We start from the raw sequence: 27,927 nt of genomic DNA, 5'->3' as shown, positions 1-27,927 counted from the left end.
TCTTATTTTAGTTTTATACTAAAATCTTCAGCCAAACACGAGCACAGGAGTGAGTGCACAGCACCACAAAAAGATTGTACCAAACACGTTATTTTCTGTCCAGAAAACAGAAATTTAAACAATAATAATAGCGATTTTAAGGGGAAAAAGAAAGAAAAGAAAAATAGCAATCACATGCCTGAGCCTGACTGAATGAATATTCACAGCTAACTCTAATTCATAATTGCTGCCTAAAAGAGAATTCTCTCACTCAATTCCTTTGCTTTCACAGTTAATCACACACCAGTTGGCTGTAACTTCACCAGAATTGTAAAGGGTTTGGAGGGATGGCGTCGCTTTCCTGCATCGCCTCCATTTCCGCAGCTTCTTTGCAATCCAGGAGAGCCCTCTTCTCCTCCTTTTGTAGGAACCCGCATTTGCTTAGATTCTCTCACCCTCGGTTCGTTTCCTTGTCCTTTTTCCGCTTTTTTGTTTCCGTTTTCCCGTCTGAATTTGTTTTCCAATTTAATGTGTTGTGTGAGGAGGATGATAGTGAACTAGAGGTGGGATTAAGGGAGAATGTTTCGGATTTCTATTTGTATATTGAGTTTGTGTTTGGTTGTTGTTGCTCTAATTTGGAAAAATTGCAGAAGGTGAAGGTAATGGAGTTTTATCAGTTGCTATGTTTCTTTGTTCACCTAACTTTGGTGTTTGCCTACGATTCTTGCCGATAAATGGAATTTGGAAGAGTAGGTAGCTCTTTTTAAGTTGAAGTATGCTGTTAGATTAATAATTAACTGTTTTTGTTAGTATTCTTGAAAAACAAATAATTTCTTTGGAGTAGTTCTTGTTTGTTACCTTAAATGAGTATGATTATGCCTTTCCGGGGACTTATTTGGTTGGCACTATCACAGCTCAAAATTTGAACTTCATTTGCTTGAACTTCAAGAGTTAAGTTGTTGATTAATTTGCTAGGTCAGTGTAGATATTACTGAGAACAAAACCAAATTAGAATGGTTTGTACTTGCACCATTCTTGGGATGGCAGAATATTTGATTTTTATTAGATTGATATGGGTGAGTTCTTCTACTATTGTTTTCTCACACATCTATCGGACCTATATATATGGCAGTGATGTTGTCACTATAATGATAAGAAAGAATAGTATAGCTTACCCTTTTGGGCATTTCTCCAAAGATGTAGGACAAATGGTCAGACCATGTAATTCTTTGTTTCTTCATGGCATGATGTTGATTTGTTGCATATCATTTCTTAGTTTTTATTACCCTTTAACTATAGTTCCCATGGCTTTTTCCATATTATAATCATCATGTGTCATCCTCTGTCAAGTTCCTCTGGCTGTGGATCTTTTACTATCAAAATGTATCTAAGATTTTATTGAACTCCTTCCAATTATATCAAGTTGAAAATGAACCTGCCACTAATCCCTTGTTTCTTTTTCCATGGCATGAGGATTTGTCTGTACATCTACCATGTATTTACTGTCTGGCTACTTTTCTGTTGATTTTTTGGCTGCTGGTTTCTGCTCAATGGAATCTGCAAATATCTTAATTATTTCTTAAACTTCCACTTCTTGTAGATCATGCAGGGTTGATGTCAAGTGTAGCTATGCTGACTCTAGCATTGAGAGTTCTAACGTTGGTACGATAGATGTTGTGGCTGATGTTAAGACGGAGCGAGTATTATCTTGTGATCAATCTCACTGTTATACTTCAGATTAGAACTGCAGCTCTCATAACTTTGTAAAGTAACTGTCCCTTACCTGTTTCATTATCAGATTGTAGTATTAGGAGGCAGCGGTTTTGTGGGTTCTGCAATATGCAAGGCTGCAGTATCCAAGGGTATAGAAGTCATTAGTCTTAGCAGGTGCAACAATGTCTCACCAAGAAGCTTTAAATAATTTCTCTTGTATTATGAAAGTAAAGTCAATTGTTTAGTTCCCATGCCATATTATTGTTGATTATATGGATTTGCATCTTTCTCTGTGATGACATCCATTGGCATATTCTGAATTTTATATTTCAACAGGTCCGGCCGGCCTTCTTACTCAGACTCATGGGTAGATCAGGTCACTTGGCTGACAGGCAGGTTCTTGTTTCACTTTGTATCATAAGTATTTATAGTGCATGTTAATCATTCAAAAGTACAAGACAGGTATATAACAACTCTAGATCTTACTGAAGTTCCCAAGAAATTAGTCATATGTAACTACTAATTAGGTTTTGGTGAGAGGTCTTCTTGTTATGAAGTTGTGGCAATTCATCCTATTATTTTGAGGAGCTAAATTATGACTAGAAAAGTTGTTCAACCATTAGACAATGGCTAGTTTCTCAATATCCATCTTAACTTGAATCGTTGATATCTTAAAAAGTAGAAACACTTCATAGTATTTTAAGTTTTGTTTATAAATTTCAGATAATACACTCAGAAATGATGACTGATTTTCAATTTAACATTTCTTTCTGTATGGTTTCGATTCATATTTTGTAGTTGTTGGTCTTACATACATACATGAGTCACATGATAGAGTAAGACATCTGATGCCTAGACTTCCCAATATAGCCATTGTTTTTAAAGTATTAAGCTCAAGTCAAGGTGCACATTGGGTGGGGCTGGCCTAGGACCGGCACGAACCAGTGTGGAAAAGCCCGGACTATTACTAGCCCAATACTATTCATGGTCGATCCTGTGGTGGTCCTAAGCTTTTAATTAGGCCCCAATTGGGTCCATTTTTAAATACAAGCAGATCAAGCCCGGCACACGGACCAGCCCAGTTGAGGCCCGGTCTTGGTTGGGCCTATTTTGTTTTTATGTTTTATGAAATTGAGGTATCTTTAAATACTTAAGTTTATGATTGTTCCAGTCCAGGGGCGGGCCAACCCAGCTCGGTCCACTGCGCATCTTGAAGCTCAATCTATATGACATAGACAAGTTTGAGCTTATTTTCAAAACCATTTTCACATATCATGTTATTTGCACATTCCAGTTGTTCTTTGGAAGTTGAAAAGTAGAACAGAACAACTTCATTCAAATATATACATCTCATATTTGTCTTCGTCAAAGTGCTGCCAAATTTAGGAAATACTAATTTCTTTGTTAGTGAAGGAACTAGGTTTATATAACAAGGAGTATGTTCTATAATATATGACATCCTAGTTCCCCAATACTGAAAAAATGTCAATGAAATCCATTGGTTAACAGTCGAGCATTTAGCTTTAGCATACATACTAAATCTTGGAAAAGCTTCTGTGGCTGTGCGTGTTGAGATGGTTGTGTATTAGATTGTGCTGAAAAAGTATGGCCACCTTAAATTTTATCTAGACTATACGTGAAATACAGGAAACTTCAAAGTCATAGTGTACAAATCCAGAATTAAAATTTTAGCATGTGAATCAATTAATACTTAGCTCGGGCTTGGTTGATTACAGGAGAGCATGTGTTCTCTGCAAAAATTTATAACTGTACAGAATTTTGCTGTCACGGAGGACAAGAAAAACCTCAAGCAAGTGAACAAATTGAATTATTAAACCCAAAATTAGTTTTAGTCGATCTAAAATAGACAAATATGGCCCTCGCTAACGCCCTTTACTCTAAGAACTCCAAGTATTGGTCTTGTGTCGGTGGACTTCAACTAATATCCAACTACACTATAATTTTCCATGAAGCCAGATTAACTAATGTTGGTTAATGTTGGACATGTCATGCACAACTAGTAGTTTCAGTACAATGAACTCCTAGATCTCCTCATAAGTATGGTGAAGTAATATTACATTAGAGCTGCTTCGTAAGAGTAACTACCATTGCTATAATATATGTTAACATCAATATTTTTGAGTTTTAGCTTTGAAAACACTTGATTGTTTTAGAAGAATTTCCAAGTTTGCTGGTTATTTATTGGTTAGCTTAAGTTAATATGTAACAGTTTTAATTCATATATAATATCTTGTATTTTAATTAATCAATAAAATTAATGAGAAAGAGGAATCTATAAGCCTATTTACAAGTTTGAATACTCAAAACACTCATTTCATATATCTTTGAAGAGTGAATATTTGGTTTGGGTAAAAACCAAACAAACAATAATAATAAATACTGTGACAACAACAACAGTAGTAATGGTCTGAGCAGAATTCTGATCCAATTTGCACCAGGGATTCTCTGCTACAAATATACCTCCTTTGCCTTTTCTTTGTCTCCTTTTTCTTGAAAAAATTAATAATGATAGTGGAAACCTGTTACCACTTCCCTTGACATGCGCTCTGGATAAACCATTAGGTCATGACCAACAGCCTAAAAAGCTTCCTTATAACCTTCCATCTAAATTGTCAAAGTGATCATTGAATCATGTAGGAGATGTTTTTTATGCAAACTGGGACGAGGTGCTCGCTGGTGCTACAGCAGTTGTTTCCACACTAGGAGGATTTGGTAGTGAGGAACAGATGCAAAGGATCAATGGCGAGGCTAATGTGGTGGCTGTAAATGCTGCTAAAGATTTTGGTGAGTTTGTTCATTCTCTGTCCTGTTATTTTCGGATGGTAACTCACAGGGGTTCATATAATGTTCTGCAGTTATCAACTGATTTTTGGTTCTTATAAGAAAGCATCACATTTTTGGTTCATTTAGTGAGTATTTATATATTGATTCAGCTGTTCATATATTTTATCCCCAGATAAACTGTGTTACTTTCTTGTCTGCTATGTGGGTTGGGTTTGAATCCTCTCGAATGTTGTTTCACATGCAAAACTAAGTTGTAACAGAGCAGTTATTGCAGTACTGATTTCCAGAATTGTTTCCCCTTTTCTTTAGTTTTCTTGCTTCTGATAGTCGGGCCATGCACTAGTTTCCTTTGATTTTTCCAGTTGAGGCTTATGGATAAAGTTGAATTGAAAAAGTGTTATCTTTAGTTAGCTACATCATGATGGTTTAACTTATCACCGATTTACCCTTTTTGGATGGTTTTATTAATAGAATTTTCAACTTCATAATCTATGTTACAATAGTTATCTGTGTCTGTGCTCTACAGGTATTCCCAAGTTCATATTGATCTCAGTTCATGATTATAATCTTCCATCTTTTCTACTCTCAACGGGTTACTTCACTGGGAAAAGGAAAGCTGAATCGGAGCTTCTATCCAAATATCCAACATCAGGTTCTTGAAAGTTACCTTTATTCTTTCCCACCGATTTTGCATGGATTGATAGAAAGAGTGCAACTTGCAAGTAACAGAAGTCGTGGGATAGTTAATTCTTTCATCTTGTTTATCAAATATTTGCAAGTTCACTGTAGCCATATTTCTTTCTCCCCGGCCCACATAAGATCTAATTTTTTCGATTTAGACCTTCAGTTTCTTCTCTCGATACCATCTTTCTGATACAAAATTGATGGTCCTACGGTTCAACCTCAACAGGTGTTGTCTTCAGGCCTGGATTCATATACGGGAAGAGGAAGGTTGATGGATTTGAGATCCCTCTGGACCTGATAGGGGAACCAATAGAGAAGTTTCTGAATGCTGTGGAGAACTTCACCAAACCTTTGAACTCTCTGCCTGCCTCTGATTTACTTTTGGCCCCTCCAGTCAGTGTAGACGATCTTGCATTTGCCGTGGTGCACGCTGTTGTTGACGATGATTTCTTTGGCATCTTCACAATTGAGCAAATCAAGGAGGCCGCTGCATCAGTAAAGGTGTAAAAATTTGTAAGGCTTATGAATCCACCATTGTTGGAAGTGCCTACTGATACAACTTTACTATGAACTCAACTTATATGTCAACCTTAGACTCTCTTGATTACTAGAAAGAATTACACCCATTGGCAAGTTTACTGAAGAATCAACACTATGAGTATTCTTGTTGTCTTGTTAATGGTTGTAAGTATTCCTTTTTTTATTGTAGCTAATTTCAAAATGCAATTTATGCCAAACTCTTTTATTTATTGTTGAAGAGAACCTTGATGCCTCAATTTTTTGGTCTTTCATATCCTTCTAAATATTTCACCAAATTTTTCTCTCTCTCTCATCAACTTCAACCTTCCTAAGTTCCTATTTTTGAAAAGGTCAAAGCCAGACACCCCCAATGTTTGAGGTGTTTTGTATTTTGTCCCTCAATCATCTTTTTTCACATCCGACAACCCAATCTTTGATTTTTACAGCATATTGCTCCTTTTTCACTTTTCGGAGAATAAAATGGAAATATTCAGGGAGATGAAGACACATGCTTTAGGTAGACATAGGGTGAGGTAAAAATAATTTCATGCCCTACTTTAAAGGAAAAATAAGAAAAAGATTTAAAAATAATGTCATCTTCTTCCTTCACCATTGTTGATGACCTTCATTCGCCATTGTAGCCCCCTTCAACCGTTGCACAACCATCTTCGTCCAGTTCTTTCACCTCCCAAGGCAGCTTCTGCCCACCTCCTTCACCCTCCCCTTTTCTCACGAGGCACCTTCCGCAACGCGCACCATGTGGCTAGTAGCCCGCTGACTACTTTCGCTAATCCCAACACACTCCCGCTTGGCACTAATGCAATGCGCCAACAGGAACCGCAAGAAAGGGAGGAACAATCCCACAACAACAAATTGCACACGCGATTTCAGAAAGGAACTTTTATTAATGCTGAAAAATGCATATACAGTAAACAACGATGCTAGAGCAAGGGGATCGCCTTGAGGGGGACTCTAGCACGTCACTAGACCAGGCTTCTTGTACTCAACGATGCTAGAGCAAGGGGATCGCCTTGAGGGGGACTCTAGCACGTCACTAGACCAGGCTTCTTGTACTCATTCCCCCCTATAATAGGCTTAAAAAAATAAATTTTAGTGAACACATAGATACTAAAAAGGTTGAAAAATTCACCTCATGAGGCCTAACGTCCCCTGACCAATTTAAGCAAAACAAAACAACGTAATAAAGTAAAATACAGACCAACGCCTAAAACTCTAAGGTTGCGGTAGTCCAGCGTCTGTCGGCGAAGGTTGATTGGCCGGCCATGTAGAATGGTTGAATGGCCGAAGTGTGCGTCAAGGGTGCCCGAGTGCGTGGGAAGCCCGTGACACCCTCCCCCATTTGAGATGGCGACGCCCTCGGCGCATGGGAAGCATGGTAAGCTTCAACAAGTGGTATAAACGCCTTAAGTTTCGTCATCCGCTCCCAAGTGTTCTCCTCGCTGCTGCATCCTCTCTATTTTACCAAGTACTCCGTGTGATCTCGCTTTGCGATACTCGTAACTCGATGATTCAGGATCGCTTCAGCCACCTTCTCCTTAGTCTTCGTCAATTCAAGCTGCGGGCGGCTAGGTTGATTGCTGGTATCGTCTTCCTTGTCTGCTGAGTATTTCTTCAATTGGCTTACATGGAAGACGTTGTGGGTTTTCCGCCAAGAAGGCAACTCGATCTTGTAGGCCACCATTCCAATACGCTTGATGATAGGTAAAAGGCCAATATACTTCTGCATCAACCAAGGATCTCTTCCCCTAGCTGACTTTGCTAATCTCGGGCCAGGAACCTTCACCATCACAAGGTCTCCCGCGTTGAACTCGAGGAAGCGGCGATTCTGATCTGCATACTTCTTCATCCGATTCTGAGCTTTCTCTAGGAAACTCCTTGTTATATCAACATTCTGCTTCCATTCCTGAGAGAAACTCCGAGCAAGAGGGGATCTCACACTTTGTGGGGTGTCAAGAGTGTGAGGGAGGAGCTGATGTTGCCCAGTGACGATTTCAAAAGCGCTCTTGTTGGTGGAAGAGCTCTTTTGAGCATTGAAACACAGCTGCGCGACATCTAAGAGCTTCACCCAATCTTTTTACATACCTCGCACAAAGTGCTGAAGGTAGTCCTCCAACATCGAATTAAAGCGTTCTGTCTGACCATCGGACTGTGGATGATAGCTCAAGCTCATACAAAGTTTGGACTCGAGGATCTTGAATAGCTCGGTCCAGAAGGCGCCAGTGAAACGGGAGTCTCGGTGGCTGACGACGTCCTTCGGCAGACCTCAATACTTGACAATGTCTTGAAGAAGAGATGAGCTGTCACTTCCGCCGTAACGTGTTGTGGGGCTGCAATGAAAGTAGCATATTTGGACAGTCGGTCCACCACGACGATGATAGTGCTAAGGTCTCCCACCTTAGGCAGCAGAAACATAATCCATAGAAACGCTTTCCCATGGTCTCTTTGGGATGGAAAGTGGTTGCAGCAAACCAACTTTCTTCTGATTATCTGCCTTGTCCTGCTGACAATCAAATAGGTGCGGACATAAGTCTCGACATCGTCCCGCATCTGTGGCCAATAGTAGGCCCTCTGCACCAAAGCATACGTGCGCTCCTCTCCTTGATGTCCCGCCCAAAGGGTGTCGTGGCATTCCGAAACAAGTAATTTCCGTAGGTCCCCACCTTTCGGCACATATAGGCGGTTTCCCTTGGTCATCAATAATCTATCTTCACTCCAAAACTGTCGAGCCTTGGCCTACTCTACAAGCCGAATCAGACCTTGCGCTGCGGGATCTCTCGGTAGCAACTCCTCTCGCACGGAGGTAGCCATCGCGCTAGAGGAGAGCGCTGCTGTCGAATCCAAACTCGCCAAATCCGCCCTGCGGCTCAGAGGTCTGCCGCATGATTGCTGGAGCCGACACGATACTCCAGCACAAAGTGAAACTTTGACAACAACTCCTGCCAACGTGCTTGCCTACTGGTCAGCTTCAGCCGCGACATGAAATGACTCACTGCAGTGTTATCCGTCCTAACCACGAAGGGAGAGCTCAACAAATAATATCGCCATAGTCGAAGGCAATGAACTACGGCTAGCAACTCCTTCTTATGCACCGAGTATAGCCGCTCAACATCCTTGAGTTTCCTGCTCTCAAAGGCAACTGGGTGGCTGTCTTGCATTGGACTCCTCCTAAGGCAAGGTCTGAAGCGTCTGTCTCCACCATGAATGGTCTTGACATATCTGGTAAGGCCAACATAGGATCTGTCACCATTGCTTCCTTCAAATTTTCAAAGGTGACCTGGCATTGGGGCGTCAAATTCCAAGTCTCCGTCTTCTTCAGTAAATCCGTCAAGGGCCGTGCTATCTCGGAGTAGCCCTTCACAAAGCGCCGACAATAATTGGCGAAGCCAAGAAATGAGCTCTAGTCATGAACATCGCTCAGTGGTCTCCACTCCTCAATAGCCTGTACTTTCTTGGGGTCCATCCGAATGCGTCCTCTCTCCACAATGTGCCTCAAGAAACTGATGGTCTCCCAAGCAAATGAGCACTTCGACACCTTCGCATACAGCTCGTGCTCGTGGAGTCTTGTCAAAACCTGCCACAAATGGTCTATGTGCTCAGCCAAGGTTCCGTTGTAGACCACAATGACGTTCAAGTACACCACCACAAACTCGTCAAGAAAACCATGGAGTACCTGGTTCATCAGGGTGCTGAAGGTTGCGAGAGCATTAGTTAGGCCGAAAGGCATGACAAGAAATTCGAAAGCTCCGTACCTCGTGACAACTATCGTCTTTGCCTCATCGCCCTCCTTGATTCGGACCTGCCAATAGCCTGATCTCAAGTCTATCTTCGTAAAGTAGTTCGCCCATCTCAAACGGTCGAAGAAGTCTGCCACCAATGGTATCGGGTACTTGTTCTTCACAATGATCTTATTCAGTACCCGATAGTCAGAACACATGCGTAGGGAGCCGTCGGCCTTCTTCTAAAATAGGATTGGCACTCCATACAGCGACTTAGCGGGTTTGATGATTCCGATCTCCAGCATATCCTTCAACTGCTTCCTAAGCTCCACTAGCTCAGGTTGCGACATCCTGTACGGTGCTCTGGCGGGAGGCTTCGTGCCTGGCACCAACTCAATCTCGTGATCCACTGCCCTCTTCTGCGGTAGCTTCCAAGGCAACTCATCTGGCATCACGTCCTCAAACTCTCTCAGCAACTTCTTTATCTCGCCAGGGATGGACCCCTAACGCCTCCTCTATCTCCTCAAAGTGAAGAGTGCTCAAGTAGGATGGTTCATTCCACTTGCGACCCTTCTCAAACTGCATGGCCGTCAGATTCTTCTCTCATGTACTCCCGGCCAAGGTAGGGATGATACACGGTTTTGCTCCCATCATCATCAGTGAATCAACATGTGGTAAGATCGCTGTGCGTGTATCTCTAAAAAATTCAAGCCCGATGATAAGCTTGAAGTCGTCCATCACCACGACAGAAAGATTGGTCTTGCCCTCATAAGCACCAACCGTAATCAGCATAGATTTAGCTACACCAGCAATGGGTTGTGCAGCCGAGTTAATCGCCTTCACTCGCCAACTCCTTTCTCCAGCACGAGCCCGAGTCTCGCCACTTCGGCGCTCGCCAGGTAGTTGTGAGAGGCTCTAGTATCAATCATGGCACGGATGAGCTTGCCATGGATCTTCACATCAACGAACATCAACCCTTTCTTCCTAGGATTCCGGGGCTGAACTTCTTCTTCTGGCTGCTTCACAGTAAGAGTCGGAACAGTCTTTCTCGCAAGGGGTGGCACAACCTTCTTCGCCGCTAATGTGGACAACGTACTACACTATTGGGAAACGACGCCCAAGTTGTCCTCATCCTCCTCCTAGTCATTCCCACCACTCACAGGTGCTTGTGGCTCCACACTCTTCCCAGGCGATGCCTTGTCAGTAAAGGTTGCCAACACATTCAACAATTGTTTCTTCGGACAGTCTCAAAATCTATGTGGACCATCGCATAGGAAGCACCCACTACTCTGCAGCGCTCCCTACCTGTTTTCTTGGGGCTTGCTCCTGCTTGAACTGCCCTGTGAGTTACTCTGAGCGTGGGGCTTCTGCTCTCCCCCACCTTTGTTGGAATTACTGCTGAATGATCTCGCCCCACCCGACTTACTCTGTGCGGGGCCAGACATCGTCTGCCTATCCCTCCGAGTCTCTGGGTTGAATCTGCCAAGCGTTTGGCCGCTGTCATGGCCGAACTCAAATCGGTCACCCGTTGGCGCTGCAACTCAATTCTCGCCCACGGTTTTAAACCTTCCATGAAAATGAACAGCTTATCCTTCTCCGACATGTCTCTGATATTCAGCATCAGTGCCGAGAAAGCTTTCACATACTCTCGCATGGAACCTGTATGCTCCAGTTTCCGCAATGCTCGCCTAACATTATACTCAACGTTCTTCGGGAAAAGCTGCTCTCGGATCGCTTTACGAAGAAGGGCCTAGGTATCAAGCTGCACTTGATTGGACTGTATCTCCGCATAATTGGTACGCCACCACAACTTGGCATCACCAGTCAGGTACATGGTCGCAATCGACACTTTCCTTGTCTGGTCCTGCACATCTGCCGCAAAGAAGTACTGTTCCATGTCAAAAAGGAAGTTCTCGACGTCCTTCGCATCTCGAGCACCGCTATAGGCCTTTAGTTCGGGAATCCGAAGCCTAGCACTGAGGTCGTGAGCAACAACAGGGGCGTTACTCACTGCACGCTAGAGCAAACTAATCTGAATAGACATCTGCTCCATGTCACGCCGCATATCGGCAAAGCCATCGCCTCCAAAGGCACCGGCCATCTCTTGAATCACCTGCCGACACTCGTCCAACTCTGAATTCAGCACCGTGATCTCAGATTCCAGGGAAGAGACCTTCTCCTCCAAATTCATCACCAATTCAGTCAATCGGGAGTGTCCATCCTTCGGGTACTCAGCTCGCTCGCTGGGCGATGCTGCGTGTGCTGGCTCTCCGCTTCTTGCCCCGACACCTTCGCAGCAGGATTTGCTTGTGTCACCGCAACCCGCCTCGGCCCCATCGCGACACGAGGCTCTGATACCACTTCTCACGAGGCGCCTTCCGCAACGCGCACCGTGTGGCTAGTAGTCCGTTGACTACTTCCGCCAATCGCAACACACTCCCGCTCGGCACTAACGCAACGCGACGACAGGAACTGCAAGAAAGGGAGGAACAATCACACAACAGCAAATTGCATATGCGATTTCACAAAGAGCTTTTATTAATGCTGAAAAATGCGTATATAGTAAATAACGATGCTAGAGCAAGGGGATCGCTTTAAGAGGGACTCTAACACGTCACTAGACCAGGCTTCTTGTACTCATTCCACCCTATAATAGGCTTAAAGAAATAAATCCTAGTGAACACAGTAGATTCTAAAAAGGTTGAAACACACACCTCAGGAGGCCTAATGTCCTCTGGAGCAATCTAAGCAAAACAAAACAACGTAATAAAGTAAAATACAGACCGACACCTAAGACTTTAAGGTTGCGGTAGTCCAGCGTCTGTCGGCGAAGGTTGATTGGTCGGCCATGTAGAACGGTTGAGTGGCCGAAGTGTGCATCAAGGGTGCCGAGTGCGCGGGCAGCCCGTGACACCCCTTCGCCCAGCTACCCCAACACCTGTATTCCCCAAGATCGTCGTCGCCCTCTACAACTATTGCAGAACCACCTTCGCCCCCAAAAAAACTTTTGTTCACCTCTTTAACCCCTCATAGCTTTGTTCCTCAAGACCACCATCACTTCCTTCGCCCTCTATAGTCGTCGCTGACCCCTCCGCTCCCCAAGGTCGCGTCCACCACCTTTCCCCCCAACAGTCGCTGCCTACCACCTTTGTCCCCTCTCTGGTCGCCAATCACTACCTTCGACCCCCTTCCCCAAGATCGCAGCCACATTTACAGAAAAATAGGGTGAAAATCGGTGTGTGAAATCTACCCACACAATTTTTTATTTTTCTATTTTTTTCTTAAATTATGGTGTGAAATTACAATTTTTCCCAATACTAAATCGCTTTTGGATGTTTATTTTTCAAAAAGTTAAAAAAAAAACTACAAAGTGCTACAAAAATCAAAAGTTGGGCGGTTAAGTATAAAAAAAATGGTTGGAGGCAAAATGCAAAACACCTCAAACGTTGGTAGTCTGTATTTAACCCGTTTTGAAATTGTTTCACCAACTTTTTATTTTTCTCCCATTTTAACTTTTGTATTATTTTTTGTTTCTCAATTCTCTCAATAACTTTTTCTATATATATTTTTATTTAAATACTTAAAAATATTATTTAATTTTTAATTAATTGTAAACACTACTTCTCTTATTATTATTGAAGATCACCATTTTGGTGTCTCATTTTTTGATTTATTTTTACCTTTTAAATACTTCACTAATTTTTTAGTTTTTTTTATCTTTTTCTAACTTCTTTTCTCTCAATCATCTTTTCCTATTCTCAAAATATCTCTCAACTTTCAGATTCGGTGTTCTTCCTTTTTTCAATAATTTCCATATCTATAGACTCTGCCATCCTATCTTTAAAATTCTCAAAGTAGCCACAATCTCTATGGAGTTCAGTTTATATTGAGCTATTAATTTCAAACCAACTTGTTCTATAAATAATGTGGACACAACTTGTGGATCGTTCGCATCCTGTCTAAATATCCTCATGGTTCTTCTCTATTGCCATATGTGGTTAGCATGGCCGGATTAGCCGCATTAATTAGATGTCTACCTCCCCATTTTCTTGCAGCCCACTATACTCCTCGTGTCCAATCTATCATTGGCCGTCTCCACCAAATCTCCCTCCGAATCATAGTATTACAAGCTACTGCAAAGAGACATTGGAAAAACTATTAGTACATAAAATACAATAAGCGCCAAATTGTTGAAGCCATGGTTTATGCAACTTAGGCAGTCGTCCTTGAATAGCCATTCACAAAATGAATGAGTTCCTCGGAATGAGGTCCATGAAGCAGCACGCTCCAAAACATTGATTGACGCCGCAACAGACCTTGTCTTCACTACAATGATTGTGTTCCTCGGAATTCTGAGAGGTCTATAGAAGTAGTGAATTGCCCTGACGAGCTTCGCCAACAAACCTTGTCTTTACTACAATGAATAGATAGCAACACATCTTGAATCTCCAACTTCATCTCCGATAGCGAAGCACGCCCATCTCCAACTCCCGTTCTCAATGAAATCCGCCAATGTAGCATCTTCTTCCAAGCGAGAAACAAGAGGACCGCATGGTATCGTTGCAACAACACCCCAAAAGTATGCCACGACTCCTTCCATAATTTTATGTGAGCCCTGTATCCGGACTTGGTTCAATCAAATCTCAACCAATTAAATAAAAAATGCAATTGTTGGGTTTTCACCTTATCGTAATCAGCCCAAAAAGTACAACCAAATTCAACTATAACAATAATAAGAGTTATAACAACAGTAATATTAAAAAATAAAGCGAAAACATAAAAAATCGGAACATTATCAAAGAGACTCAAGGGGACGAAGCACACATCCTCATCGCCGACAACCCACCACCGATTGCACCGAGAAAACACGGCCACCAAGGCACAGACCCACTTCTCAGAAACCCACCAGTGTTATCTTTTCTTATTATCTTTTCTTATTCTCTTCTTTTCAAGCAATATTAATAGAAAAGAAGAATTGAAGATGAGAGAGAGGTAGAAGGTGATTTGCAAGAAACTGAGGGAGAAGAGTTGAGAAACCAGAAGACATGAGAGAGAGGAAAGAGAGATCGACTGACTTGATAAATGAGGAGGAAGGAGAAATAAACTTTAGGGCTAGGGCCTTTAAAATGGGACCGGGTCGGGTCATGGGTTGTGGGCTAGGTCGGGGCTTGAGCCATCAGGTGGTGGGTTGGGCCTACCAATACAAATTGGTCTTGGGCCAAAATCTAACAAATTCTCCCTTGGACTAGGACCCAAAATGGAACCTAGTCCAAGAACTGATCTGGCAATCATCATCGCCATTTATACCTGCAAAACAAAGATGTTAGTAACAATATTCGATTTATGGTATTTCAAGTACAAAGCATAGCACACAACATAATTAACTTTTGTACACAACAATTAGCACTAAAACCTTTTTGCACAACAAACACCTTTAATATTTGCACACAGGAAATAACACTAAGTTAATAATAACCAAGTTATAGCCCATTGTCGCCGAGGCACATTCACAAAGACTCAACCTGCCACCAAGGCTCAACAAGCCACACAGGCTCACAACCACTAAGGAGCACTTATTATACACTAAGTATAAACTTGCACACAACATCCACAAAAGAACATCCTTAATGCACTAAGCATTAATATTGCACACAACAGAATGCACATAGCGATCGTTTGCACAAAGCCAAAAATATTCTTTAATAATAATGCACTTAGCATAAAATTGGACATAGTATTCACAAAGCGAGAAAACCAAGGATTCCTAGGCCAAATCTCGACCAGATACTCGTGACCTCAAGGGTCCGGCCAGGTGAGGGATTAGCACGGAATTAAGCCTCAGTTTTAACAATATTTTAACAGTATAACAATATTTCAACAGATACACTTAGTGGAATAATGTTGCAACATATTTTGCACTAAGCAAAATAATTTCACAAAATAACAATATTATCAACAATACTCTCCAATAGTTAACTAATTTCTCAAGAAAATATTACAATAGGAATTTTTCATTGAGCAAAATTATTAGCAGATTTTTGCACTAAGCAAAAAAATAATTTCAGAAATATTTCTCACAATTTTCAGAGAATAATATCCCAAAAAATATTTCGCACAAAGCAGAGATAATAATCTAAAAATTTTCGCACCAAGCAAAAACAATACTCGAGTTAAACTTTAACAGAGATATCGTCAGAGCAATGTGGCAGTTTTTAGAGAAATATTTACAGAAAAAATTACTAAAAGTAATGGAAAAATTGCAATAAAAGAGCGAGAGTTAGAGGTTTGCTACCACGTCAGAGCTGGAAATAGAAACCACGGCTCTGATACCACTGTTGGGTTTTCACCTTATCGTGACGCGCTCAAAAAATACAACCAAATTCAACCATAATAATAATCATAGTTATAACAACAGTAATATTAAAAAATAAAGTGGAAACATAAAAAGCATAATCAAAGAGGCTTAGGAGCCAAGATCAGGGGGATGAAGCACACAGCTTCATCGCCGACAACCCACCAGCGATTGCACCAAGAAACCACAGCCACCATGGCACAGACCCACTTCTCAGAAACGCACCACTGTTATTATCTCTTTTTTTCCTCAATTGCTCATCGCCCTTTTTCTTCCGATTCGTATCTATCTTTTTTTCTTCTTCTTTTCGAGCAATATAAATAGAGAAGAAGAATTGAAGATGAGAGAAAGGTAGACGGCGATTTGCAAGAAACGAAGGGAGAAGAGATGAGAAATGAGGAGACATGAGAGAGAGAAAAGAGAGATGGACTCACTTGATAAAATGAGGGGAAAGGGGAAATAAACTTTGGGGCTAGGGCTTTTAAAATGGGAACGAGTCGGGTCATGGGTTGTGGGCTGAGTTGGGGCTTGGGCCATCAGGTGGTTGGTTGGGCCTACCTACAAAAATTGGTCCTGGGCCAAAATCAACAAATTTTTCCTTGGACCAAGACCTAAAAGAGAACCTAGTCCAAGAACTGATCTGGCAATCATCATCACCATTTATATCTGCAAAATAAAGATGTTAGTACCGGTATTCGACTTATGGTATTTCAAACACAAAGCATAGCACACAACATAATTAACTTTTGCACACAACAATTAGCACTAAGACCTTTCTGCACACAACAAGCACCTTTAACATTTTCTCACAACAAATAACACTATGTTAATAATAACCAAGCTATAGCCCATTGCAACTAAGGCATATTCACAAAGACTCAACCAGCCACACAGGCTCAACACCACAAAAGAACACTTAATATATACTAAGTATAAACTTACACACAACATCCACAAAGGAACATCTTTAATGCACTAAGCACTGATATTGCACACAACAAAATGGACATTATGATTGTTTGCACAGTGCCAAAAATATTCTTCAACAATAATGCACTTAGCGTTAAATTGCACATAGCATTCATGAAGCGAGAAAACCAAGGATTCCCAGGCCAAATCTCGACCAGATACCCGCGACCTTAAGGGTCCACCCAGGTGACGGATTAGAGGGGAATTAAGCCTCGGTTTTAACAAAATTATAACAGTACAACAATATTTCAACAGATGCACTAAGCGGAATAATATTGCAAAATATTTCGCACTAGCAAAATAATTTCATAAAAATAACAATATTGTCAACATTACTCTTCAACAGTTACCTGATTCCTCAAGGAAATATCACAATAGGAATTTTGCACTGAGCAAAATTATTAGCAGATTTTTGCACTATGTAAAAAATAATTTCAAAAATATTTCTCACAATTTTCATAGAATAATATCCAAAAAAAATATTTCACACAAAGAAGAGATAATAATGTAAAATATTTTGCACCAAACAAAGATATCGTAAGAACAATGTGGCAGTTTTAGCGAAATATTTTTAGCAAATATTTACAGAAAAAATTACCAACAGTAATGAACATTGCAATAAATGAGCGAGAGTTAGAGATTTGTTACCACGTCAAAGCCTGAAATAGAAACCACGGCTTTGATACCATTGTTAGGTTTTCACCTATCGTGATGAGCCCAAAAAATACAACCAAATTCAACATAACAATAATCAGAGTTATAACAACAGCAATATTAAAAAATAAAGCGAAAACATAAACAATCAAAACATAATAAAAAAGGCACAGGGAGCCAAGATCAGGGGATGAAGCACATAGCTTCAGCGCAGACAACCCACCACCAGTTGCACCAAGAAACAACGACCACCAAGGCACAGACCCACTTCTCATAAATCCATCACTTTTATTTTCTCTTTTTCTTCCTCAATTGCTGCAAGAAACCGATGGACAAGAGATGATAAAAGAGGAGACATGAGAGAAAAGAGAGATCGGTTGACTTGATAAAATGAGGGGGAAGGAGAAATAAACTTTGGGGTTATGACTTTTAAAATGGGATCGGGTCGGCTCATGGGTTGTGGGCTGGGTCGGGGCTTGGGCCATCAGGTGGTGGGTTGAGCCTACCAATAAAAATTGATTTTTGCCAAAATCAAACTGTAATACACTTATCATATAATTGGTGTTTTGTTCTATTATTACTAATGACGTCCCATATGTGCCTACAAGTCAAAGCCTTATTAACATCCGCCACAGGCACAATTCTAAGTCCCCCCACATCCATCGGCCTTATTAACATTGGTCGTTTTTCCAATAATTTCATATATATTTTTTTATATTTCTTTTATTTATCTAATTAAGATAAAATAATATTATTTTGAATTAATTGTGCTTGCACATTTGTGTATGCCACCCATACTAGTATTAGAAATGGACTGATAACTCTGCAATTGACATGATTTTATAGCGATTTAATCTTCCTTTTTAAGCCAAAATATTTCTAATTATGTGATTTTATTGCATATTCAGCCAAAAGGGAAGATATGAGACAAAGATAGCAAAAATCAAGCTAAAGTCGGAATTAAAGGCATCAAAAAGGAAAAAAGAGATTACAAGACAATTACTGTAGGATTGACTAAGCGTGCCCACGCTCAGTGGAGTGGTCAACTCGGGTGAAGAAGGAAAATGAGTGATTTCCGCAAGAGAAAAAGGAATGAATTACTTAGATTTGGAAATGTTTCTTTAAAACATGTTATTTGTGATTTATTTACCTTTTTAGAATTAATTATGTATTTATCCCCCCTACGTATAAATTCGTAGAGACTTTTATTATAAATAAGGGGATCTCTTCATTTTGAAAGGGGGGTTGGTTGTTCGTTGATTGGTGGAATTCAATAGAATACTTTGTTTTAGCTTATTTCATCCTCTCTCGTTATTTTTAATTTATAACCGGAGTTAATGGAATTCCACTTTTTAGTGTATTCTTCCATTAACATGTCCGGCTAAATTTCTTATTTTTTGGTTAAGGTATGGTGATTGCTTGATTCGCAATATGTTGTGAGATCTAATCTGCTCTTTGCACTTGTTAAATGAATATTCATGCTATTCTCTGTGCTTTTATTACAAACATCTGATTTTTGAATAATATGGCCAGTTGTTCATTATCAAGAAGGTTTGCTTAGCTAATTGGACATTATAAATCCGTGTAATTGTTTATTTAGTCCAATGCTTAGTAGCAACGTAGCATGATTAATATGTCATAGTAATTAGTTGTGTTATGGGAATGCATGATTTAGTTTAAACGAATTATCCTCATAGGAGTTTGTTGATTAGAATTAGGCCTTTCTAATTCTTAATACTGTTAATAGATTAAATCTTGTGAACGTTCCCAGGGTTGTCTATTAATTAGGAATCTAGTCAACAGTCATACCTTGGCTGACAAGGTAAGGAAAGGTAAGGTGTTAGGTCGTACCAACACTATAACTGATTTATTCGTTTATACATGTCTTATTCTTGCATCGATGATCAACTCACAAGAATCAAGGATGATTCTAGCCATAACCGAAAAATTCCTCTCTCGTATCTTCGACATGTAATTTCAATTGTTTTCTAGTTTATTTAGTTTTTAATTATTTTCTTTTATCATCAAATCTCCCCCCATTATTTTTCTCTTCTTAAAGAAATAACTTAAATTCAGTTTCTGTGGAATTGACCCTACTCCCACTTTCACAAGTGTTGTAGAAATTATTTTTTGTGGTCTCGACACCCATCATGGGCAAATACCCATTCAAACGGCCTAGTGTTCTATTACACAAGTAGGTAAAATTACACTTTTGGTCGGGTACTTTTAGATCATTAGTACTTTTGGTCATGTAATTTATGTTATTCACATGTTTAGTCATTTTTTTTATGATTTTGGTCATGAGCATCTTACATTTGGTCCTTTTTTAGCAAATTTAGTCCTGTATTGACAATTTTGATCCTAACGACTCATAGCTACAAGACCAAAAATGAGATCCATTTCTGTGTGAAGGGGACCAAAATTATTAACAAAGGACTAAACTTGTCAAAAAGGACCAAATGTGATATGTTCAAAACTAAATTCGTAAAAAACAGACTAAATGTATAAATAAAATAAGTTATAGGACCAAAAATACTAACGACCTAATATTACAGGATTAAAAATATAATTTACCACACAAGTATCATATGATGGTGTGTTAACAATGTGTCCATTTTAAAAATTAAATTAGTTTGTATTAAAAATGGGCCAACATACAATACATATATACATGTGATCGTACGATACCAAAGTGGAATGGAAGATTCTTAAGGAGTGAATAAGGCAATAAGAAACAAACAAAAAGTGTGATGGGTTAACATTCAAGAAGGCACATTTGGCACAAGATTTAACATCACACAAACTGAAAAATTAGAATAGGAAGATGAGCTCTCAATACAATTGTCATGCTTGTAATTGTTCTACTTATGTGTTGGGTTAATAAGTGACTAAATCTTAGCCGTTCATTTATAGGGGGGAGCAAAAAAGAAAGAGCCGATCAAATTATTAATCCCTAAACTTCAGAACTAATATAATTTCGTCAGTCTCTGGGGGCTTTTGTTTTACACTCTTTAGACCATATTGCCTTTGTGTTTTTTCCTCCTAGAAAGTCATGTTATTTGTTAAACAAAATTAATTTCATTTTGGGAATTTTTTAATACTAACGGTATGTGGCACATTTGATGTATGTGCACAAAAAATTTAAAATAATTGATCATTATTTATTAGTTTTTCTTGTGGTAGGAAAAATGATAATATGAAAATGATTATGTTTTGCACTTCACTCAAGAAACTAACACGAGAAAGCTTTACCATGCAGACCTAAAACTAAAAATAATAAGTTCTAAAATGAATAAAATGATCAATTTTGTTTTTGTTGGAATAAAATTGCTATCCATGTGTCTCATCTCATTCTTTGCTTAATAGTTATAATGCACGGACATTTTAAAAAAATATTCGATGTATTGTCAAATATATATTGGATATGGACACAGTCATTCGCGTATTCAAAAATATAATATAAAAAAAAAGGATAGGACATTAGACACGCCACGACAGACTTGCCCAACATCTTTTGAATCTTTTTTTACAATTATAAAAAGTTATGGGCTTTTTTTTAAAAAAAAATTAAGCTTAATAAAAAAGAAAAAGAATTAATTCTGTCTCTCAGACTCAAAGTTTTAAGATGGAATTGCAAAAGTTTGAGAGATAGTTATGATGATTTAATTTTGAATATTAGAAATATTTCATCGCATACTTTTAAAAACAAACTGATAATGTATGTTTTTGAAATCACATTTGGTCAAAAATATAAATGTAAGACATACTTATTTTATATTTTATTTTGATACTTTTCATATTGCAAATTTTAATTTTATGACAAATTAAGAATATATATAATAAAAATATATATTATGTATAATTGTATCAGTGTTGTATCGTGTTTTAATTTTTAAAAATTTTTCGTGTGGCCATCTCTGTATTGTATCGTGTATAGCTTAACTGTAAATAAATATTATTAGCTTCCAATAACAATACAATTTGAGACACCATAACTTCTACTCTAAGTTGAGACAGTACCATCAAATCACACTATTCCAAGACCCCAAGTGACATTCACCAAACAGTAATATAATAATAATTGCTAATTATATACATTATCACTATCATGGTTCTATAAACTTTTGGAAAGATGATTTAAATGTTGGGTAAATTACATCACCACCATTAAAGTTAAATCTAATTACACAAAATTTTTAAATATTTATAAAATTACAAACACCCTCTAAATTGTAATTCTAATTTACATCAACACCTTCTTAGAGACTAAAATTTACATAAACACCCCTGAGATTTACTTTGACACCCCAAGGACTACTCTTGTAATTTTACAGATACAAAGCTATTTTCGTAGTTATACACAATCTCATATAGTATCAATATAATTTACTCTAAAATGTCTCGTTTATTTCCCCAATGTAATAATGGATAAAATGTCAACATTTTCTTTTCTAAAAAAATAATTTTCTGGATGAAGTTTGGAGTTGCATCAGCAATAAAGAAAATTTTAACCAAACAATGCTCGTATCTTTAGAGTTTCATGGTTTTCCTGAAACCACATCACCAACTGAACTACAAGGACTAGCAGCAAGGTACCAACATTTCCCCTCAGACAGAGTGTATGTCAATATAACAAACACCATACCGAATACTTACAGTAGTGTGTTGATTCTCTAAAATTTTCCAAAATGATAGGACTGCAAAGACAATGTAGAATGGCAAATCAATGAGAATCGCATATTCTTATCTTGATATCATAGCCGCCGACCGAATTGTATTTCCTTGACTGAAAATACCAAGCTCTTCAATGGGTGAACACTTGTGATAGCTACTATATTAACAAATTTTTCCCCCAAGATGATGGCATGCCTGCTGATTATTGAAGGCTCAAGAGCAGTGAGAGTGCTTTCTCTTTTCGAAAGACTGCTCAGAAAGATACCTTGATCACAAAGCAAAAACAAACCATGTGGGTTTTGGTAAAGAAAGCAGATACATTAAGTGAAATTGCTGAAATGCAGAGAAATGCATTTTTTGGATGAAAAACCAGGGAATGCTTGCACGCACAAAGGATCAACAATTATCATAATCAATTTTACATTGTTCACTATCCATGTCGATTCAAGCTTATAAGTATCTCAAGTCAACAGTAATAATGATCACTCGTACAAAAGCCACTGACATCTATGTAGACCCTGGAAGCAACATCCATAGTTTTGCAGAAGGCGGTAAATAATCTTCATTGCTTATTTGTTTACGTGATTCAAGATTCTAGGAGCATTTCTCTTCCTTCCACGGATTTTATTTCTTTATTATTCATGTAGTTCTCCATGTCAACGAAAAATAGACATTTTCCCCTCTTTTTTAAATAAAAAATAATTAATTAATTACGATCTCTAAGACAAAAATAATCTAATAGGAGTGAAAAATAGGTGTTTCGCTAGCCACAATTGTGGGTCATAACAACTGTTCTTCACTTTGTTAAAGGTTAATAATCAGGTACTAGACTACAAGCTTCTCAATCCATGTGGTAATTAGATTCAGGAAGCCACTCTTTTGGGTTGTTGTCAATAGCAGCACTGATTAAAGATGCAAAAAATAGAGTTATATGTATAGACCATGGTATAATCAGACAAGAGAGTGTACTCATAGTCGAACGGGTATTACAAATGTGTTTTAAAGTACACAACTCTGACCCAATTTTTTCTACTTCACTTAAACAGTGGTTTGTCCAGCAAAGAAGCATTTTAAAATAATCTATAGAATATTGAGATTATTAATACTCACTTTCCGGTATAAAAGCCTGCACAATACCAAGCATTCAGAACCACATCAAGATCTGTAGTGGACTTGTTGCTTTCAGCAGAGTGGCCCATCTCCATTCCAAGTGGTTTGTCCTTCACTGAAATTCACCAAGGATAAAATGATTTACTCAGAGATCATAAAGTAAGCTTATTCATACTTTATCATTATTACTTAACTGAAACCAAAGCGACAATAATATTTGCAAGCTCGGAAAAGCATGTTAATTAGTGCATAAGCAGAAAATATTCCTAGTGATTTGGAAGGAGAAAATTATATGCTGAAGAACCTGAGCAGCCAGCTACACAACTAATAACAAGACAGCACAAATTTCTTCATAACAAGATTGCCGGGTCTTGAAACTGGATTTCTAACCAGTGTCACAGTGGCATAAAGCACATATAGAAAATCACTAGCATGTGAAATTCATATTATATTGTTTAGAAAGAGACTATGTAAGAAGGTGTGCAGAAGGATATACGTAAAGTACTTCTATTATTTTTTCCACTATTGACTTTCAGGGACATGTATTACTCAAATCGCACAAAGGCAGAGCATAAGCTTAGGTTTTGAGTGCTTAAATCGCTGTCAGGCTTATCATCCCAAACAGTATAGTAACTCCAATAAGCTATAAATTTCTTTGGAATGCACAAAGCAGAACAAAGCGCCCTTGTCAGGCAATATCCGCCTACGGATATATGTGTTGCTCAAATGGCAGAAATGTCGAGTATAAGCTTAATTCTGAGTCAGGCTTATGATCCCAACCCAGATGTAATTTGACAAGCTATCAACATTCTTTTGTATGCCAAGTCCATAATCCATTAAAGTTTCTGGCATGTGGAAGATGACAAAGAGAAAACATCTAAGAAAAATATGAAATGTAAAACAGAAAAGAACAGCTTTTGCATTTTGTAATTCTATCTTCAAGAAATATGCGGTCAAATGCAAGAAGACTATTGCCATACCGTAATTTTCATAAATCATACCAAGCAACTAAAAGAATACAGTAACTTGTGTTAAGAATCAAGATGTTATCTTTGATATTGATTACAAGAGACTATCGGTGGATGTAAACCAAATGGTAGAATAACATAATTCTTTTGTTTTCTTCTTTTATATTCACCTTTATCAGTATATCATAAACTTTAACATGGTACAAAAGCAAGTTGCCAGGTTTCTAATCCAGCTTTATCTTTGTTTCAATTTCTCATTCACAATGTCCATCCCCTCCATATCAATCTTCATGACACTTTACTAATAGCGTCTAATGGAGCTTATTATAGTGCAGAATGTGTCATTTTGTGATTATTTCTCCGTATCATGAATCTTCAGCCACAGACCTGAAGTGGATTCAGGAATTTCTTGAAGTACCTCAGGTTATTTCAAGTTGAAGACAACAATCAAAATCCAGTATTCAACTTGAGACGAATCTTAAGAATCAAGAAAAGATTGTTTGAAAATCATAACAGATATATCTAATAGATTATTAAGATTTTGATTTGATGGTGGAGCGATTTCATCTACTTGTGATAATTACATACGTGCAATTCACTTGTAAATGGGTTCAATTGAGAACAAAGATGTTACGGCCCTTTGGGTGTTTGTCCGTGGATGTAGGCCAAATGGCAGAACCACATAATAATTTTATTTTCTTCTTTTCTCTTCAACTTTATCAACATATCATATATTTTAACAAGAGATCTAGTTACAACATTAAGAATTTAAACTTAATACGAATCTCTGGATGGACTGCATAATGAAAAATATCATTGGAAGACATAAAGAACGAAAAGATAACTAAAGGAAATTCTTCATCTATCATTTCCAGTTTCGATGACAAGAAAAAATGACTAGCATCACATCTCCCTAATCTGTCTTACTATTTTATGGGGTGATTTTTTTAAAATCTCGTACTTGAAATAGAAATCCAACAACTTCTGAGGAGAAACTCCTACCAAATCTATTCCTCTTGAGCTATTAGTGATGATTGAATGATATTTTGATACTACAAGAGTAGAGAGATAAAAGTATGAAAAGGTTGAAGACCATAAACCGATGATGTTTGTAGGTCACAGATCATTATTAGAAAACACCATAGGTGATTTCTTTACGGTAATTAATAAAGTCATTTGCTGTCGGTAGGTTGAAGGGCTCTTCTATAAGGTATTGCAACTAGCCACTTGGTCTACTGAATGTTATCCGCTTGATGCATTGTCATGAAGGTAAAACTCGTCATCTTTCCAGTACTTTTCTAAAAGACATACCTACATATTTAAATGGATGATCAGCAAGCTCACCACCAGTGAATCTATTTAAGCAGATGGAGCTTTGTTTTTCAGCTGTAGCGCTTCTTCAATGTTAGGCCACAGGACCTAATAGCTGCCTCCATTCTCTTTATTTTTTAGTCTGTCTGATTTCTGTATAGCAGACTTCTTAAACAATAATCTAGCATATCCATAAGACGGGTGACTCTAGACTCTAGAGTAACTTGTGACCCAAGAGAGGAACTTGATATTTTTACTCTGCAATTTACATCCATTTAACTCTAAAACTTGCATATACCAGATATGATCATTGCTCTGTGAAGGAATTCTTTTAATACTCCACTAGTCCACTTTCTAGAGAATTTGAATCCCATAGCCAAAATTTACACCCAAAGAATTAGAATAGTTAACAAGTATATGAAAATTTGGATAGATATCTCACCTCCATTTGCTTCCTTTAAAGAAGACAATGCTTTTTCAGCAGCAACCATTGCTGTCTTAACATAATCAGAATCTTGTGGAGACATAGAATTCCTATTTTGAGAACCTTCTGGTATAGCATCACAGCTTTTATCATTACAAGCACCACCTGAACAAGAAGCAGGTAATGAATTGCATGGAACAACCCAATTTTGGCAGCCATATGGACAGTAACAGGTAACAGTGTCAAAATGTTGAGGATCAGATGCTTGATACTCTTCAGAAGTAGATGCATTGGGAATAGGGTGTTGATAATTCCAATTGCTGTATTGGTTGAGTTGCTGGAGTATCTGCTGTCGCTGACCCTCAAGCTCATAATATTTGTTCAACAACTGGCTGTATTCTTCTGGACCATTTGAATACCATGTTGCCTGATTATGACTTTGTACATTAGATGAGATCACACAATCCCCTGGGGAGCCTGCTTTTGCAGCATGCTTTTCATTGATCAGTCCATGGGTATCATTTTGAATATTGGAAGAACCTGCACATTTTGCAGAAGAACCCAACTCCAAAGGAGAATTTTCCTTGACTTGTAAAAGGTTAGCAGTCTCTCCAACATCCTGTACATGTCTTCAGCAACATAAAAAGTAATAAGAAAGTTAGCATCATTGAGTCGTAAATTACAATAGCTTTTCAGTTGAATTGTCATTTAAGGCAGGAACATTATGCTTATGCTAGTACCAAATATTTGAGAGCATAATCATGCAAAAGGGAAGAACAATAGAGTATATACACTGGGATGAGTTAAGAGCACAAACCCATGAACTGAAATCTCATTTCAAGGAGACAATGGGCGTTTCTAGTTTTTAAATTTGAAAATAAGATACTGTAATCCTTTCCTTACCAAGGAGTTGGTACTACTGTGGAACACCAACTAAATCATTTTCAAAATACAAAATTATTTTAGTTCAATGCTCTAGGTACTCACATTATATCATAAACTAGGGAAGAGCTGATCCTTCTGCTCACTTTCTACTTATCTACTTATCTACTTATCTACTTATGAAAGAACACTGCAAAATGCTTGCACTAATTAATACACTATCAACTGCTTTACAAATCCATCTAGCGAATTTCCGAAATTTTTAACAGATAACTAAGAAATAATTACGCCACAATAATATATTAGCCTTCAGGAATTTACACAGCGTGGGGGCCAAACTCATTGCTTCCATTATCAGCTTCAGCAGCTGATAAACTTTCGTCTGCATGACTCATGCTCTTCCCTTCCGTGGTCGACCCACTCATTCCATGCATCACCTGCCGAAGAATTCGATTGAAACAATGAAAGCAATACAAAATACGCAAATTGAGTATGGGAATATAGATTATTGCCTTATATTTGGTAATAGCGTGGTCGAAAGCTTTGATGAGGGCAGAATCGTCCCAAAGCTCTTCCTCTTTCCCCATTGCCGGCTTATGAATTTCTCCACTCGAAGTTGCCAAAAGCTAAAACCCCTTTCCCCTTTAGTCCGCGAATTAGGGTTCTTCTTTTTCTTCAATATTTGATCAGCCGTATATCTTTTTTTTTAAAAAAAAGAAAAAGATAAAGTTGATCAGTACTCTTATTATCCATAGAAAGTAATCCACCTGTAAAAATATATTTTTATATGATTATATAAAATTTATTAATTACTAAAAATATTAAAAATTATATAACAAGAGATTTTATACAAAAAATTAATTTAATATATAAAAATAGTGCTTTTATCTGAGAATATATTAATCATAACATCCTATAATTATATTCACTACTCTATACAAATTTTAATGTGTATATTCTTTCGATTTTATTAGTTTTTAGCGCATTCTTATATACAATATTATTCTTTCAGACGGGTGTTCACATGGTGTGTTTCGTTTCGAAACGTAGATTTGTATTTTATATTCTTTCGTATGACCTCATAGTACTGTATTTACTTTTATCAAATTTTTAATTTTTTTTAAAAAATTATAGTATATATTGTCA

The 27,927-nt window shown here is 38.2% G+C and overlaps 2 protein-coding genes across 3 annotated transcripts; one reads left to right on the top strand and one right to left on the bottom strand.

Annotated features, from left to right (window-relative positions):
* LOC105155515 (uncharacterized protein At1g32220, chloroplastic) lies at positions 132-5,918 on the top strand. Of its 2 annotated transcripts, none has more exons than XM_011071403.2 (7): positions 132-439; positions 1,589-1,679; positions 1,778-1,866; positions 2,029-2,084; positions 4,351-4,497; positions 5,024-5,149; positions 5,408-5,918. In XM_011071403.2, the coding sequence occupies exons 1-7, from the start codon at positions 327-329 to the stop codon at positions 5,686-5,688; spliced, it is 903 nt and encodes a 300-aa protein (XP_011069705.1). In that variant the 5' UTR covers positions 132-326; the 3' UTR covers positions 5,689-5,918. The 2 variants fall into 2 exon arrangements, with proteins under 2 accessions (XP_011069705.1, XP_011069704.1); XM_011071402.2 differs by having other exon boundaries at positions 135-439; positions 1,580-1,679.
* On the bottom strand, positions 21,876-27,463 carry LOC105155514. The gene is made up of 5 exons (XM_011071399.2): positions 27,294-27,463; positions 27,103-27,218; positions 25,918-26,528; positions 23,197-23,311; positions 21,876-22,351 (listed from the first exon to the last, which is right to left on the bottom strand). The coding sequence occupies exons 1-5, from the start codon at positions 27,366-27,368 to the stop codon at positions 22,300-22,302; spliced, it is 969 nt and encodes a 322-aa protein (XP_011069701.1). The 5' UTR covers positions 27,369-27,463; the 3' UTR covers positions 21,876-22,299.

The sequence above is a fragment of the Sesamum indicum genome, linkage group LG2 (assembly GCF_000512975.1).
Source record: "Sesamum indicum cultivar Zhongzhi No. 13 linkage group LG2, S_indicum_v1.0, whole genome shotgun sequence".
NCBI classification, from domain to species: Eukaryota; Viridiplantae; Streptophyta; class Magnoliopsida; order Lamiales; family Pedaliaceae; genus Sesamum; species Sesamum indicum.
Note: the sequence above shows the minus strand (reverse complement) of the source record. Positions and strands in the feature narration are given on the sequence as shown.